Below are 16,589 nucleotides of genomic sequence, written 5' to 3'. Positions count from 1 at the left end.
TATTTATAAAATAATTGTTTTTATACTGTGCTTCAGAATAAAAGTAATTTATGAAACATGTCCTTCCGTTCTTGTTAGGATAACTTCAAATAGGACTAAGCATGACCTTAAAATTTAGGAAATTGTAGGTTGTTCTCTAATTTTGATCTCTACTTTAAGTGTGAAACTAGTTCTAGTCTTGAAGAAGATCCTGTTCAACATTTGTAAGACATTCAACATTTGTAAAATGTACTTAATTTCTATTACATGGAAGAATAATTTATATTTTCGAAAGAAACAAAACCTTAAAAGCAAACAACTGAACTAAATTAAATAATACAAAACCCCCCACACTAAACATGCTTACCTATCATATATTATATAAAATGCTGTTACTCTTTTTATTAAAAACTCTAGCTACAAATACAGTAACAAGTCTGTAAATATTTATAAGAAATAAACATTTATTGCTTTAAAAGACACAGACAGCGTATAAAATGTAATGGTTTTGAATATAATGCCAGCATTCCTTTATGAAACACACATTTAGCTTATAATGAGAGAAACACAGTTCGAAGTGCTCTGGACTGAATGCATTTGCATGTGTTAGATGGTGACTTTTTAAAAGCATTTTTCACTTTTTTTTTTTTAACTTTTAATAAAACTACCAGTGCGACTGAGTGTATTGAAAAATTTACACCACTTCTGAGGAAGTTTGCATGACGGTGCTCATAAAGAAGTTTTGGCTGTTTTTGTCCTTACAACGAAAGTCAATGGTGTACACCACAATAATGAAACCCGTTGACTTTTTGAATGCACAAAAATGAACACAAATACAAGTTTTCGAATTTCTTCTTCTGTGGAACACAGAAGAACATCATACATGACATGAGAGTGAGTAAATGATGACAAAATGTTAATTTTTGGGGTGGACTATCCCTTTAACCCACAAGACATAAGTTGTGGTGTACCGGAGTGTGACAGCCTATTTTAAACATATGGTGAGATTATTAAGATTTACAACTATGGTGAGACATTTTGTTAGAGAGGCTGTCAAGACCGCAGTATCTGCTAACCAAGGATATTCCATGTGAAGCATGATGCCTACATCCTACACGAATGCATCACAGTTGTGATCAGTGTTAGTGATAAACATAGGCAAAGTAAGAGTGAGCCACACAGTGCAATTACTCTATAGTATCTGTAAGATTTAAATCTTGAGCGTCACAGTTTCTGGGAAACCTGCGGTATGTATGTTTATGAGTAGGGGACTGAGATGACAGCAGACATTAGAGGTGTAAGCAGGTCTGTAGTATGAGCAGGAGACACGCAGTTAGGACCAGAGCGAGGGAGCGTACGCATCGATTCTCTGAGACATTCCTACAGGCCACGACAGCAGCCGACGTCTGCTCTGACTTCAGCTCCGGAGGAGAGATGATCACCCCTTGAATCTAATAGAGACGGAGAGAAGTTGAATCAGCTACCCACCTTGCGGTCAGTAAGAAGTCTGTCATGCTCACTGAGGATGCATTTATTGGCCTATGCATAATATATAGAAAATAAAACTATATGGTATACCCCTGTGTAATCAAAATCACTCACCGACCACTCATCCTGGCCGATCTTAGAGCAGCGAACGTTCATGGGGAGTTTGCGTACAATGTCGTTGAACGCTTTCCCTCTCTTCTTTGTCCACTTGTATTTATCCATTGCCTCCGTGAAGGAGAGGTTGCTGTATTTCTTTGGACTCTTAATCACAAAGGGCCAAGTTCTTCAAAGAACAAAATAAATTGTTTGTATAAATTTACTTCATATCAAAACCTCACTTCATACATTGATTGATTTACCTATTATCACAACCTTACCAATAAGGATGCAAAGCACCTGAAAAGTACCATAAGATGTCCGTATTACTCTTTAATTCTTAATTTTACTGAATGACGTCTTATTGGTTTGCTCATGAAAGAAGTGTTGTCTGATTATTTTAAATGGATCTAATTGATATGTTTAAACAAATAAATGAATAATGATTTGACACTTTGAACCACATTTATAATACTTTTCAGATGCTTTGCATCCTTATTGGTAAGATTGTGATATTAAGCGAATCAGTTGTATCCTGGAAACTTATTTTTATACACAGTACAATAACTGCATGGAAAACAGCTACCAGCATAAATTGCATTTCATAGGAAAGTCAGGTTATGCTCTATACATATTAACACACATATCATAGTTAATTTAGGTAAGTATATTCAAGCTTGTTTTTAAATGTAAATGAGTAAATAATCTGCAATAGTAGATAAATGTAATAATATTTCTAGCTTTTCTGCTACTAAAATAACATGCACTTCATCTGTTTAAAAATTAAAATTTAAAATATATAGATGTGATTTTTAAAATTTATTTGGTACCATTTACTACATTATACTACCATTACTACCATTTCCCTACAACATATATGATGGTGCCATTAAACCATCAGACTGATCAAAGATACTCCTGAGGCAACTATATCTGTTCAATGAGCTTTATCTGCATGTGTGTGGGGATCGAAAGACAGAGGGCGCTTGGGGCAGAGCTTTGAAACTAAATCTGTTTAGAGTTGCCAGGTCTATCCCCTTATAATCCCCCTTATTCCAGCATCTGAGCACATTACTGCTCTGAGCCTCAGGGGGTCGAATAAACACACTCCACCAGCAGGGCTCTTCAGATGTTCCTCATTTATGGACGTACACACACACCCACGTCCATCCAAAACACACATTCGCCTGCTCACACGCGAAATCACAAACAAACATGTGCGGACATAACAAACCACACATCTCTCTTTCTCTATACAATGCAGTGAAAGGAATCTGTACAAAACATCAGCGGCTCAGCAGACGCCCACAGAACCGGTGAGTCGCAGCTGCTTTGAGACATGAACCTTCCTTAAAACTCATACAGTATATCTTTAGATTTATACTGTGGCTGCGATAACATCTCAAAGAGCTAGTTCCGCCTAAAACTAGCCAAGATGTATTTGTCTTCCTAGACGACTGAGAACCCCCGTGTTTGAATGTGTTGCTAGTATAATGGGTTATACAATAGTGGTGTTATAACAGATGTTATGTTTAACTAAAAATCCACAAACACGTGAAAGGAGAGAAGTCTTGAAGATTGGTGGATTTATTTAGTTTTATCTCAAATTGCAAAAGGGATGAACAAGATTTGTTCCCATGTGTCTGACAGCCTTGCGGCTTGTGGTTTTAGAGTGTCTTTTCTTTTTAGCCCTCTTAGAATGAGACAAACACGTTTTACAATGACCATTCCAGATGTTGCTGTGGGTTGGACAAACAATTTGTACTTTCTGATGGGAGCAAGATGGCACATCTTCTTATAAAGATCTTGTGCTGACATGACAACCAGAACATTTGGATAAGTGAAAACATTTATCCTCATTTGATCATGTAATCATCCAGTGAGCCATCAATCAATCACCGTTAAGCTATTACAGGTCTATGATAGTGACACCGGTATTACGCTGTCATTGGAAGGTCTCCCATTTCACAGTATTGTTTCAAGTTGATTTCATTTAAATGATCTTCTCATGCATGAATTTTCTTTTTATTGGTTTACTTCTCCCAATGTTTCCGTTTTCTGCTTTCTGCTTATTACTGTACCTCCTTTTGTCATTTCAAATTTCATTTTAAAGGAGATGTAAGTGATCTTAGAACTCAGAATATCCAGCTTAACCTAAGAGTGGTACAGAAAAAGTCTGTTATGCTGTTCGATATTGCAGATTGTATTTGTTATATTATTTTCATTTATCATCATAATCTTAAACAAACTTGTCTGCAGCACAGATAGCTTTTCGGTTTACTAGACCCAAAATTCGGGCTGCGTGTAGACTGCGGTGAAGGCTAACTTCACATCACACTCACTGTAAGCATACCCATAGTGTTTGTGTATAACATTAATGTACTTCGACCTTCACAGTGGAACGCAGAGGCTTTCAAAATAGTTTCAAAATATTCCATTTGTATGCATGCTCCATGTGCACGCTAGAAAGTTTTCTTTGCGTCTGTTATTTCTCTCTGAATGTTATGACCAATACACAATCGCTTATAAACATGGTCATCGATTGTTTTTGCCGTCTCCATTAGTTTATTGTCGTTTCATCTCACCTGTTTCTTTTATTAAACTTTGAAAGAATAGCCTGGGAAAGCGTTGCCACCTTGTGGACCAACTAATTAGTGCAAAAAAGTCCTTTAATTTGCTTAACCAAACAATAAATAAATCGCATTTTGCAGCTCACACAGTCTCAAGACTTGTACTCACGGGGATGATTATCACGTACGAATATCGCTGATATTTAACGTCTTGTTAAACAAAGGCCGTTAATGTGAGTGTGCACACCGAAGTATAAAAACGCAAACCGTATTTTTGTTTTTCGCTAGGAGCAGTTGGTTCATCGCTTCGGTATGAAAAGCAAAAACGGTAACGATATTCACGTGTGATATTCGTCCCGTTGGGTATGAGCCTTCAGGCACAGAGATATTTCTGGATGTTTAATACAGCCATCGAGATATTTCTGGACTGACATAGCATTAAATCACTTACACTAGCTTTAACATGAATGTAACATAAAATATGCAGGGATGTTTATAATAATAATATAAACCATGTACGTATTCATCGTGAGGCTATGTGTATTTGCCACTGACAAAGAAAGCATTCACTGTAGTGGTTTCTCCGACTTACGTAACAGGCTCCTGGATCTCTTTAACCCCAATGAATTTAAGCTGGCCGGTGATTTCTGGTAAACTTTCACACCTGGCTAGGTTGACCCTGGGGTAGTACAGCAGATATGACAAACACATCTCATCCCTTGTACTAAGACCTCCCTGTAGAAACAAAAAATCCACATTACTAGGGTCAAGACCTTGAAATGCTACACTGACATAATGCATCTGAATCACTGTTAAAACCAGAGGCCTGTGACAAATTATGCCCAGTACTGAGCAAAGCTGAACTGACATGCACAGTGCAGCAAATATATCTTGATCTCTCTAATATGAATCCAAAACACCAGTGATTTGGCCCTGATGTTTATGGATTGTGGACAGTCTACAGAGAAAAAGCAGCTCAGCTCAGCCTATTGGAGTTCGGCTCACTGGCTGCATGTGTATGGGAGAACGTCAGCAGCTGGATCTGTCTCCAGAGACCAACAGCTGTTTGCAGACACATTGTTTAGCCAAAAGAGCATGCAGTCTTTCACAGACCGGCTAGGGAAAAAAAGAGATTCAAAAGCATTTTTCTAATAGAGCTGTTCAGTCTGTAGTCCTATAATGTGAAAAAGGATTTGCACTGTCTTGCAGTGGGTCCCTTCTGAATAGCTTTTAGAATGTTTAATTAATATTAAATAAATACATTTGTTTTACAGCAACTTACATTTTTAAAGATGTACAAGGTAAACAATTCATATTTGAACCATAAGACCTTCGCTCATCTTTGGAATTCAAATTAAGATATTTTTGATGGAATCAGAGATCTCTCACCCTCTATAGCCAGCAATGATATTACCATGATCAATGCACAGAAACGTACCAAAAAGACGTCCACACTACAGCTAACGATAAAGGCACAGAGAAATTTTTTTGAACCATAGAATCATTGACCACCAATCATAATCAATCATGTTATCACGGCTTGAGCGGCAGATGCACTTGAGCTTATAATGAACAGACGATACTGTTCAAACACAGTTACAGTTATTATCTTTATAGTTATCGTGCTTGCTGTGAACAAGCTTTTTTGCATCATAGACATGACAATCAAAACCAAACAGATGTTTTTTTTTGACCAGTTATAAGAAGGTGTAAAGACACAGCCTTATTCCAGAAAAGAAGGCAGCAGTGCATTTGCATTAATACATGCATGAAAATAGCCTGTTTCTGCTTCCACTCAAAATAGGCATTATAAATGATCTGTGGGGTATTTTGAGCTCACTGACGGGGGACGTCTGAGACTTATATTTCATCTTGTAAAAAGGCACAAGCAAATCAAGATTTTTGGGTGAACTAATTTTGAAAGTTGAAAGAAAAAAGTACTAGTTTAAAATCCCTTTATAAATCCAATAAGAAAGCCATGTTAAAATAGCCTCTACCATGGCCTACAAAATCAGACATCATACAAAATCAGAACAGCTGTATTATTCTTCAATAAGTTTACTGTTAACCCGAGTTTCATGAATAACTCTATAATTGGTGTAATTGTAGAAAACCATATAGAAAGCCATATGACAGGAATCTATATACTGTTGTTAGTAAAAGCATACAAGTGATTAATCTTACCCAGGTCATGTTCATTCTGCCTTTAGTGTTGTATCTACATTCAGTGATTAGAGAATCCCCCTGGTGACAGAAAAACATGTTGGTTAACACACAGATATTAAAAGCGAATTACAAAAATCATTTGCTTATTTATTATGCTCACTGTTGGGGGCTTGCCAAACAGAACAGGCCATCGAAACTCATTTGAGTATAAACTGTTAAAACCTTGCTGATTGTTATCACACAGCAGAACAGGATAACAAGTCACAACTCACACATGAGTCACCTCTCGCCTGTGGGCACTTTTAAACGCAAACCAGTCCTGCAGATGCACAGTGTGTGTGCTCTTTACATGTTGAATTTATTACACTACTCTTAGGTAATGCAAAGTGCTTGGCTAGGGCTGAGACACTGGAGCAGATAATGATAACTGCTCTATTCTTAACTGCTAAAACGCTACCAATCACTCAGCGATAAACTAGGAGCCCTGAAAACAATCTAGACTTTAGTCGGAGTAAACAGGATTTTTACCTTGACCCAAACAAGACTGTGATGGATAAAAGCCCTCATGTCTAAATTTAATAAACCATGTTTTCTGGAGTTCTTACAAGGCCTGGAAATTTGTGGGAAGATATTTAATTGTTTAACCACTATCGGCACACACCACTCTGATGTATTGAACAGACTATACCCATGTCCCTCAGACAGGTCTGACAATTCGATTTTTCCGTTACTTTTCCAAATCTAGAATTCATCATTTTGTAATTCCCTGCTATTTGTAGGTTTTCCGTAAATCGGTAAATGTAAACTTTCACTCTATCTGATGATTAATGCAACGTCAATTTCACACTCAGGTGGAGCAATGAAGATTATGAAACTGAAATGGACTCTGACTGACAGGCAGGACGATCCTCTCCTCGCTGAGCGGCTGGAACTCCTGGAAGTTGAAATCGAACTCGTCGTCTGAGGCCAGTGGCTGGAGCTCGACCTGCTGGCGGAAATGTCTGGCTCTGATAGCCCGTCCTGCCAGGTGAGCATGGAGCAGAACTGCAAACACATGAACTCCACTGGGCATCTCGCTGTCTAATGACTTACAGGAAGAGAGACACATGTTATACTTCTTTTTTTTTCCATCTGGGTTTTTAGAAACTTGCATTAGCATTCAAATGTTAAGACTTACCAAGACAATTATGTTGTTGGTAATTGTTTCTGCAGACAATTATTGCTTGTAATGTGATTTAAATTGTAAATATATTTAGTAAATATAATAATAATAATAATAACAATAATAACGCTATTAAAAATGTATTTTTTTTTAGATTTATACCATGTATAACAAATAACTTTATTCAGCTTGTATTAAATTGATCAAAAATTACAGTAAAGTATAGTAGATATATTAAAAGTTTTATTATTTTAAATTGTAAAAATATTAAATGTTAAAATGTTATTAAATAGAGCATAAAAGACTTTTAGAATGCAGTTTATATAAATAGTCATTTGTATATAAGGTATGTGATAATGCAATTAGCTATAATTTAATGCGTCTTTCACAGTGATTAGAAAAGTTTCAAAATAATTCCTGTTGGGTTTTTTTTGTGTGGTCCCACCTCTTGGAGACACTCCTGTGTACAGTGTCCTTCTGTAATATAATCCTGCATGCCTGGGGGCAGCATGTGGTAGAGACTGACCCACACTCCTGTCTCGATGACCCCAGCATCATATCGCCTCAGGCTGGGGCTGTAGTACAAACGCAGGCCTGAACTGTCCACTATCCCTGTGGCGAGACCAAAACTCTGAGAAGATCAGACTCAAACCTTACAGAAAGGCTCATAATTTATTTGAAAATCACAGTAATATACCACAGAGACTATACTGATTACTGAAAGTTACAGTAAATAACGGTAAGGTTCTCTAGTTGTACTATATCATAACATAAAGTACCTCTTTGTAAAGATGGGTTATCGAAGTGAATCTCCATTTGTACGTATACTGGATCTATTGAGGTTCCTATAGACATTCCAACATGAGGAGGGTAGGTGAAGCCCTGCAAGGGATAAGAATTTCTATTCAGTATCTGAAACCTTTTGGTATTAGAATGAATATGAAGTTATGAAATATCACCTCTCCCCCAATGGCCCAAGCAAACAGGACGGTTTCACAGGTGAAGAAGGAGTCTGGCATATTCGGATGGTAGCATTCGTGTCCTCTGTTGATCTCACTCTTGTTCAAATCGCTGTCACACTGGTAGAGCAGAATGTGATGAACCAGATTCTCATGACCCTTCTGAATCATTGGCTCTATCTGAAAACAAACAGTGAGGAATATGAATAGCTACGCTGAGCGGTCTCAGAATCAAATTGAGAATGCCTTATTGTTTTCCAAATTCTAGATAGTACGCAGAATGGTTTAAAATTTAATTTAAATGGTATTAAACTCAAATAGGTAAAATAGTAAAATTGTAGCAGTAAAGAAACTCTTATTATGAAGGACTAATTGACTTTGAAATGTTTATTCATTATTAGTGGTATTATAACATTATAGTATCAGTATTGTTATTATATTAGTTCATTTATATACTTATTGGCTGGATCTGAAACTTGTATCATAAATGTCAATAAATATGTCAAACAGTGTGGTAAACATTTTGTGTTTATATTGTTTATGTTCATGTAAAAGTTTTGCTTTAATGAATCTGAAAAGTTATTTTCTTTAATCTAAAACAAGAACACTTTGCACTAGACCGTTCCAAGCTTTGATAAAGGGATAAACCATACAGATTTGATAAAAGTAGGTTATCTTTTTAAACCACTCTATTTTGATCCTCTACAAGAAAACTGTGTGTGTGTGTGTGTGTGTGTGTGTGTGTGTGTGTGTGTGTGTGGGATTGTTGAGCTAAAACTAGCTTGGATATCTCTGGAATAGGAAGTGGGGGATTTTGGTATTATTTTTCTCCTCACAGTGGGCTTCTTCTGTCGGAACTGGAATTCTAAATAAAAGCATTTCCAACAGAGTGAACTGTGTCCTTCTCATCCAGGGGTCTCTGTCTGAAGCAGTGGGACCCATGGCCAAACAGTGGTTGAATAAATATTCAAACATTCCTTTATTTCCCTTCCACCTCCTTTATTTTTCCCTTTGGGAGCCATTTTGTTTTGAAGCTCCAAAATCTAATAAACGTAGATTGTGTAGTAGCATTCTGTTGTTTTTAACAAATGACCATCTAATCCATGAGATTAGATCCATCCATCTAAACTTGCCATCCTTATAATGCTGTACTGTTGTCATTAGGCTGTATCAATGTTACTCAAAAGTATGATTTAAAAGATGAAACAACATTTTATCACTGAGATATTACTAACATTGCCCACAAACATTCAAAAATATCACACTGGGGTATTCTGTTAAATTGCTCACGACAGAGCCCAGAAAATGAGCTTGGTGACAAACGTTTGTGAAAATTACCACGATAACAAACCTAATTTACTGTGAGTATGCATATTTACGCATTTATTTGTAGTAAATCATCTGCAATATGATTAAAGGAACATGACACTTGACACAAAAAATAATAATGTAACTTATAATGTAACAAAAGGCTGTATTGAAGAAAAGAGCTTTAACCTTTTTTATCCATTCAGCCGATCCCCAGGTCTGTCGATAGCACTTTTAGCGGCAGTTTAGCATAAATCGTTAAATATGATTAGACCATTAGCATCTCGCTCAAATTACCAAAGAGTTTCGATATTTTTCCTATTGAAAACATGAATCTTCTATAGTTAAATGGTGTACTAAGGCAGACGGAAAATTAAAAGTTGTGATTTTGTAGGCTAATTTAACTATGGCTGCTGAAAATGCACCAGCATTGATGAGCTTGATGCTAATGGTCTAATCATATTCAATGATCTATGCTAAGCTATAGCTAAAAGTACCACCGCCAGATGGTAAAAATGGTACAACTCAACTTTTTAACTCTTGGGGAATAATGGGCATGTTATTGTGGTAATGCTTTTCCTTCATATCAAGTACACACAAAAAAAAAATTATTAGAGCCCCTTTAAAGCTTTTATACCTCAAAATTTGCTTAATTCAATGTGTTTCTTTGTTATTGTGAAATTTACTATAAATAACTGAGTGATAATTGTTTTAAAATAAATTCTATACCATTTTTTCCCTTTGTGTACCTTTTATTTGGGATCTTAGTAGCACTATAATGTATAAAGTACAGCCTCTTCTGGCATCACTAGCTTGAGGTTTTTGACTGAATAAGGACAGTGACAATATGGCCTGAATAGAAACAGTGAGAGCACAGTGTCTGGAAAATCTGCTCCTGTTTGACAGTTCAACATCTGCTCCATGAAACTGAGTGGGAACAGAGCAGGAAACATCCCGACACTGCTGTGGTTATGGGGCAGCTGTTGGCATCTGACTAACAGAGCTTGGAGCTTTCCGAATACCAGGCTACTGTATGTAGAGAGGACAGGAAAAGAGGGTGAAGAGGGGTCACAATAATTATTCACTCTCTGGTTTGGGTTCTGTTGATGTTAATGAAAGGTTAAACGAAGGGTAATTGTAATAACTAACTCAAAAATGGTACCCAAGCAATAGTTAGGCCACAATTAAAGTGCATTTAGTGAATGTCAGAATGTGGCAAGTGTGCACTTGTCTGTACGTTTCATCATTTTGTGAAACACGCACAAGTCTATTCACTGTAGAGTCTTTGTATCCGGTGCATTACATACTGAACACTGCAGCAAAAACTAAATGGGTTACATTCATTCTGCGAGCCGCTCACTTCTGCATGTGCAAGCACTTATGTTTTCGCTAAAAACGTGGATCTGTAGCCATAGTGATGAATTCATGAATGCATGCCTGTCTTCCACAGCTACATTTTACATGGGGTGACTGCAACAATTAAATTAAAATTAAAGGTTAGTGCGTCTGAAAAATTAGCCTGAAAGGACGATGCTTAATTGTAGTATTTTATCATATGATTAAAGTACCAATTCTGCCTCTAATTAGGAAAACTTGAAAAGCTTAGTTACGGGAAGACTCTTTCATCTGGGTCAGAGAGTATAATTTCAGAAACATGTCTGATCTACAAATAGCAGCTGCAAAAGACAATAATAAGCAGGTGAGACAAAAAAAAAGCTGAAGGAGAAAGAGAGACAAAAAGAGATCTAATGCAGCTGCGAGGTAAAACATATCATATTTTGACATGAAGTCCCATACAATGAATCTAATTTATGTATGTGTCGATTCAGCAGAGCAACGTCAGTAACGAAAAATTGCAAATTAAGTTGAGAGATTGGATCTAAACACTGCAATTCAGATGTATATACACACACTCCAAAACTGGACACGGGAACAGAATAGAAGAACCAGGTTACACACAAAGACAACAGACAGTGAACAGAAAAAACCCAAGGGCTTATAATGAAACAAAACCAATTAAACAGGTGCAGACACTAATCAAATCAATGGGTAACTAAAGATAAACTATTGGTGGGAAAGTAGGAACAAAGGAAACTAAGTCAAACAACATACATATACAGAGCATACTGTAGATTGTAACGTTTCATTAAGTCTTGTGAATTGTCCGCAGTGGTCCTCTTTCACATATCATTTGAGGGAATCTGTTCTTCCAGAAACAGATTGACAAAAACGATTCACCAATTTAAGTTATTGTTATTTTACCGGGAAATATGTATTTTAATGTAGCTACTTTTTAAAAAACAGAAGTTTGACTGAAGTTTAACTGCTTAACAGTCAGTAGCTGCTCCAACACTGATATTATCAAGATTTTCTTGGCATTTGTGAAGATCGTATCAGTTAATTAAACTACTCGATTGACAGGAATCGGTTTGAAACTGCAGGAAAATGCACAAGCTTCATGAAAGCCTGTAAATGTACGTATAGAAGAAGTAAACTGAAATAGCAGAAGGTTCTTCACAACAGGGAGCATTTCATTTACAATATTTAAGATTGCATTTCTAGATTAATAGTCGCTGTATATCTTCTTTGGTTTAAAACATGACTTTTGAATGAATTTAAACATGTATTTAAAATATCACAATATTATTAAATTATGTTATATATGTTATATTTGATTACGATGGGAACTCTTGGAAATGTAAGGAGTTTTATTACTCACTCTGATTATATGATGTTTCTTCTTCAGCTCTGGAAATGCAAATATCTGACACCAGTACGTTGTATCCTTATGAGGTACAGGAACCTACAATATTTGAACATTTTAACAAACGTATGGATTAAAGATCTGCATCAGTCACAAAACAGTTAAATGCAGCAGTGAGACGGCAACAAGCAGAAGTATTCCATTGTGGACTGGAGAGCATGGACGTTTTATTAATCCCATTTCCTGTTTTTTTCCTATTCAATGCTGAGTATTTGTTATGCGGTTGTAAATATGTACACTCTTATAAAATCTGGTGTTTGGCAGTATCCCACAAGCATAAAAGGGGCCTTGTTTTCATTCAAAAGACCCAATCAGGAAGCGAAAGGGTCTGTATTTAAAAAGGATTCATATGTAACCGCAAGGACCTCGATTCCTGAGCATGCAAAAATAGATGAAACAGTAGGTATAACACTGCCTAGGGCTAAGCCGTCCTCTGTCACTCCTAGCTCATCAAACGCTCCAGCAGTCTGCTGAATGCACTCTCCTCACCTCCTTGTTTTGAAGGTCAAAGAAAGCTGTTCCTGCTGGGATGCTGGAGCTGGTTCCAGGGTTGAGTAATCTCAGACTCTTTCTGCCTCTGTTCGTCCCATGGTAGACCGGTCCTGACACTCCCACGTCCTCCGCATGGAACGCCCAGATCACTCTCACTGTACTGCCCTGGGCATTGACAAATTATGGGTAATTGCAGACTTAAGTGCAAGAGACTTTCTTTGTAAGTAATAATTTGACAACATTTCGGGGAAGTGAGTTTATTTAACTCCTTGATATTATTTCCCCTGAACAAAGGGCGGCGTGTTGAAATTGCATCCGAAAACGGCTCGAAAATCTATTAAAGAGACCTTGCCGCTGACGGTTCTTGCAGAGCCGGATGTAATAATGCACGCAGTCAAACGTACCGTAATGACTTTGTCGTTGTCATCGCAGGTCTGGAGGTTTCTGCTGAAAGCCAGGACGGTATGTGTGCCATTCTCTCTGGCGTACAGCAGCCGGTAGCTCTGCAGCGCATCTTTATGGACATTTCTGTTTGAGTCCGTGTAGTAGTCCTGAGAAGAGTGAGGAGGAACGAAGTTAGTCCCTCACGAGTTTGAGTTCGAAAAGAAGCTGTTTTGTAAGGAGTGCTGGGATCATGTGAGTAAATGCATGCGCGTGTGGTCACGTTTGATAACCTTTGCTCAAAATGCTTGGTTTTCTGCACTGGCAAACGTACTGTTTGTTTCCAATGCATTCAGACACCATTATGAATAAGTTTTGGAACAAAAGACGTCATGACTCATGCTTACAAAACTAAAACCGAAATGCATTGAGATAAATGAGCCTTCGTTACACATTGCTGATGAATAGTGCTGTGTTGAAATCGAATCATAAACTACTGCTGTATACGTCAGCTGGATGGAGATTACAGCGTGCAGGCAATATACAGCAGTGTGGATGTATTGAAATATTGCGCTGCTCGCGTTTGAAACAGTAGTGTTTATGTGAGTACTATCTGAATGAAATCCAGGTCACAACAGGGCAGTTGATTATAGCCAGGTCAGTGGGTCAGTGGATGATCTCAGTGCAGCAGATTTTAGGACACATAAAGCTATCACTGCAGATTTAAATGTTCGAAAGTGCTCTTTAATATGCCTCACACTCTTAACATTAATTTTATAATAAACCTCTGTAATAAAAATTCTGTAAAAATACTGTTAAAAATTGATATAGGTCTAGTAAAAATTACAATATATAGATATATAGATATAGTGTTTGTGATCACAGCCAATACAATATACAGATAAGCATTTTATTTCTGCTTAATTGACAGACGCACACACACAAATTATAATTACATTGATAATTACTTATATTTAATCCGCTGTATTAATGCAAATTTCTTTGTGATCCAAAGTAGTGGCCTTTCTTTTTAAGTTGAAAAAGCCATGTGTTGCTCATATGAGAATGAATGAATGTAAAATGTTGAGAAGTTAGTATATAAGTGATATATTATATATCACTTTATTAGTTAAATATTCTGCCTTTCAGATGAATGCACAGTGGCATTATGGCATAATGAAAAAAACGTTATTTGTTCTATCGTTTTTTCTTCTTACAATTATTGTTATATAGTTAAATGGATGGAGGTAAAGATATTGACCAAAACCGATCCATCCCAAACATATTTGTAACAACAACAACAACAACAACAACAACAACAAGCAAACTAATTAAGACTCAAATGACTAGAACCACTTCAGTAGAGAAATCATAATAATCAACTCATCCCGACGTTTACAGAGATCAAGCGCAGCAGACTGGTTTTAAATTGTGAGACAGAGTTCTCTTAACTGTATAATCAGCGTTGAATGCGAGATGCATTCAAACCCAAAGGTGCGTGCACACTTACCAGCAGATATGGACTTCCGTTGAGCACGCCACCTATCACGATATCAGACGAGGACATCGCACCGGTCGGTGACAAACCGAATCCTATATATCCTGTCGTTTCCACTTCTACCTCAAAAGTTATCGTGGACTCGTCAAACCCCCACTTAACGTTGTATCTCCCATCCGCATCCAGTGAAGCTGAATGAACGAATCGCGTCCCATGTGAGCACGCCGAGCAGAAGAGCGAAGTTAGGAAAACTAGAGCGCAAAGAGGCTGATTCTCAGACATATCGAGCTTTATCGCAAACAACGCCGACTGCACTCAATGACGCTTTTTATCCATAGAGCAGTTTATGGAAATATGCAACTTCCGAGGGCAAGAGTGTTTGTTTGCTTTGGTGCATTGGAGGCGAACGATCCTCTCGAGCGCTGGCAGCCTCCCACCGCTGAACTGTTGGAACTTGTGTGATTTCCCTTTGATGTGGAAAGACGCGTAGAGCTGAACACCGTGTCCGCGAGCGCGACGCGACGGAACCAGAACGCTCGCGTTATTATCGAGCAGCTGCCGCACGGCCATTAGAATCGACGGCGACGTTACAATAAACTGTTCAACCGTGCAATGTGTCGTGTTTCACTCAAATGTTTGGTGACTGACACAAACGTTGTTTAGATCAATTCTGCTTCGCCGAGCAGTTTTATTTTGCTCGGTTATACGCTTTAATTAAAACAATTAATAACCTAATTAATTTCTTCACAAGTAAGCGAAAACGTAGCCTTAAGCTCGTTTGTATTATATGCGAAAAGGAGCGCATGCTAGAATGTAGGCTACAGTATTTATAGTATGAGAAGAATACCAGGATGACCTGCAGTGGCTCTCAGCCAGGGGCCCAGGGGCCCATCTAGAGGTCTAGGGGGGTTCAGGATCCTAGGGGTCCTTAACAAGTGTTAAGTAAGCCAATAATAGCAATAATACTATTTTAATTCACTTTTTAATTGCCTTAACAGGTAACAGTTTTTCCAAAGGATACCTGCTATTATTTAGCGACATATGAGAAAGAATCGTTTTAAAAGTGATTTCTAGGCCTGCACAAATCTTGCAATTAAAAACTCAAGCACTGAATATTTCATTGCATTGAAAAATATTTGCAATCAATCACAAACATCTGAGAAGATCATGGGATGTTAAAATATTGTTGTAGACGGTGGGGTGCCTTGAGTCTGAAAGATTGGGACCTTTATGCATCCAGTGTGCTTATATATCACTATAGTACAACTGTGGAAACAGTGACTCATCTTTATTAAACTAGTTTAATTACTGTGCCGTGTGTTTTGTGTGAGAAAAAGGTAGATCAAGTTTGGCAAGTATCTGTATAAGAGAGATATAGATATATGAGCTATATATATATATATATATATATATATATATATATATATATATATATATATATATATATATATATATATATATATATATATATATATATATCCTACTACTAGTGAAATACTGTTTTAAATGGCACAATAAAAACTTAATTTTTTCTCTTGTATTTTGTTCTTTGTGTACATTTGTGACTGATGACTGCCATCTACTGATCATAAAGCATATTGTATTTTACAAATTTTTAATTCTTGCTATGTTGGTCACATAACATCCATCCATCCATCCATCCATCTTTCCATCCATGAAATCCTATTCAGGGTGAGGAAAAAACACACATTTTCTGCTGCTTTAG

General features: G+C 37.1%; 1 protein-coding gene and 1 long non-coding RNA gene across 2 annotated transcripts in view; one reads left to right on the top strand and one right to left on the bottom strand.

Moving 5' to 3' along the window:
• LOC122325041 overlaps nt 1-13,555 on the top strand; it is a 46,410-nt gene extending 32,855 nt beyond the window's left edge. The window contains exons 3-5 of the long non-coding RNA XR_006247251.1: nt 7,151-7,326; nt 12,997-13,170; nt 13,417-13,555. This is a non-coding gene — a long non-coding RNA (uncharacterized LOC122325041). The remainder of the gene's footprint in view (nt 1-7,150; nt 7,327-12,996; nt 13,171-13,416) is intronic.
• On the bottom strand, nt 424-15,799 carry moxd1 (monooxygenase, DBH-like 1). Its single transcript, XM_043219870.1, has 12 exons — nt 14,876-15,799; nt 13,389-13,535; nt 12,982-13,149; nt 12,448-12,531; nt 8,421-8,600; nt 8,241-8,343; nt 7,907-8,073; nt 7,195-7,386; nt 6,318-6,377; nt 4,726-4,868; nt 1,582-1,750; nt 424-1,430 (listed from the first exon to the last, which is right to left on the bottom strand). The coding sequence occupies exons 1-12, from the start codon at nt 15,143-15,145 to the stop codon at nt 1,269-1,271; spliced, it is 1,845 nt and encodes a 614-aa protein (XP_043075805.1). The 5' UTR covers nt 15,146-15,799; the 3' UTR covers nt 424-1,268.
• Nucleotides 15,800-16,589: the final 790 nt, after the last annotated feature.

The sequence above is a fragment of the Puntigrus tetrazona genome, chromosome 20, assembly GCF_018831695.1.
Source record: "Puntigrus tetrazona isolate hp1 chromosome 20, ASM1883169v1, whole genome shotgun sequence".
Classification (NCBI taxonomy): Eukaryota; Metazoa; Chordata; class Actinopteri; order Cypriniformes; family Cyprinidae; genus Puntigrus; species Puntigrus tetrazona.
Note: the sequence above shows the minus strand (reverse complement) of the source record. Positions and strands in the feature narration are given on the sequence as shown.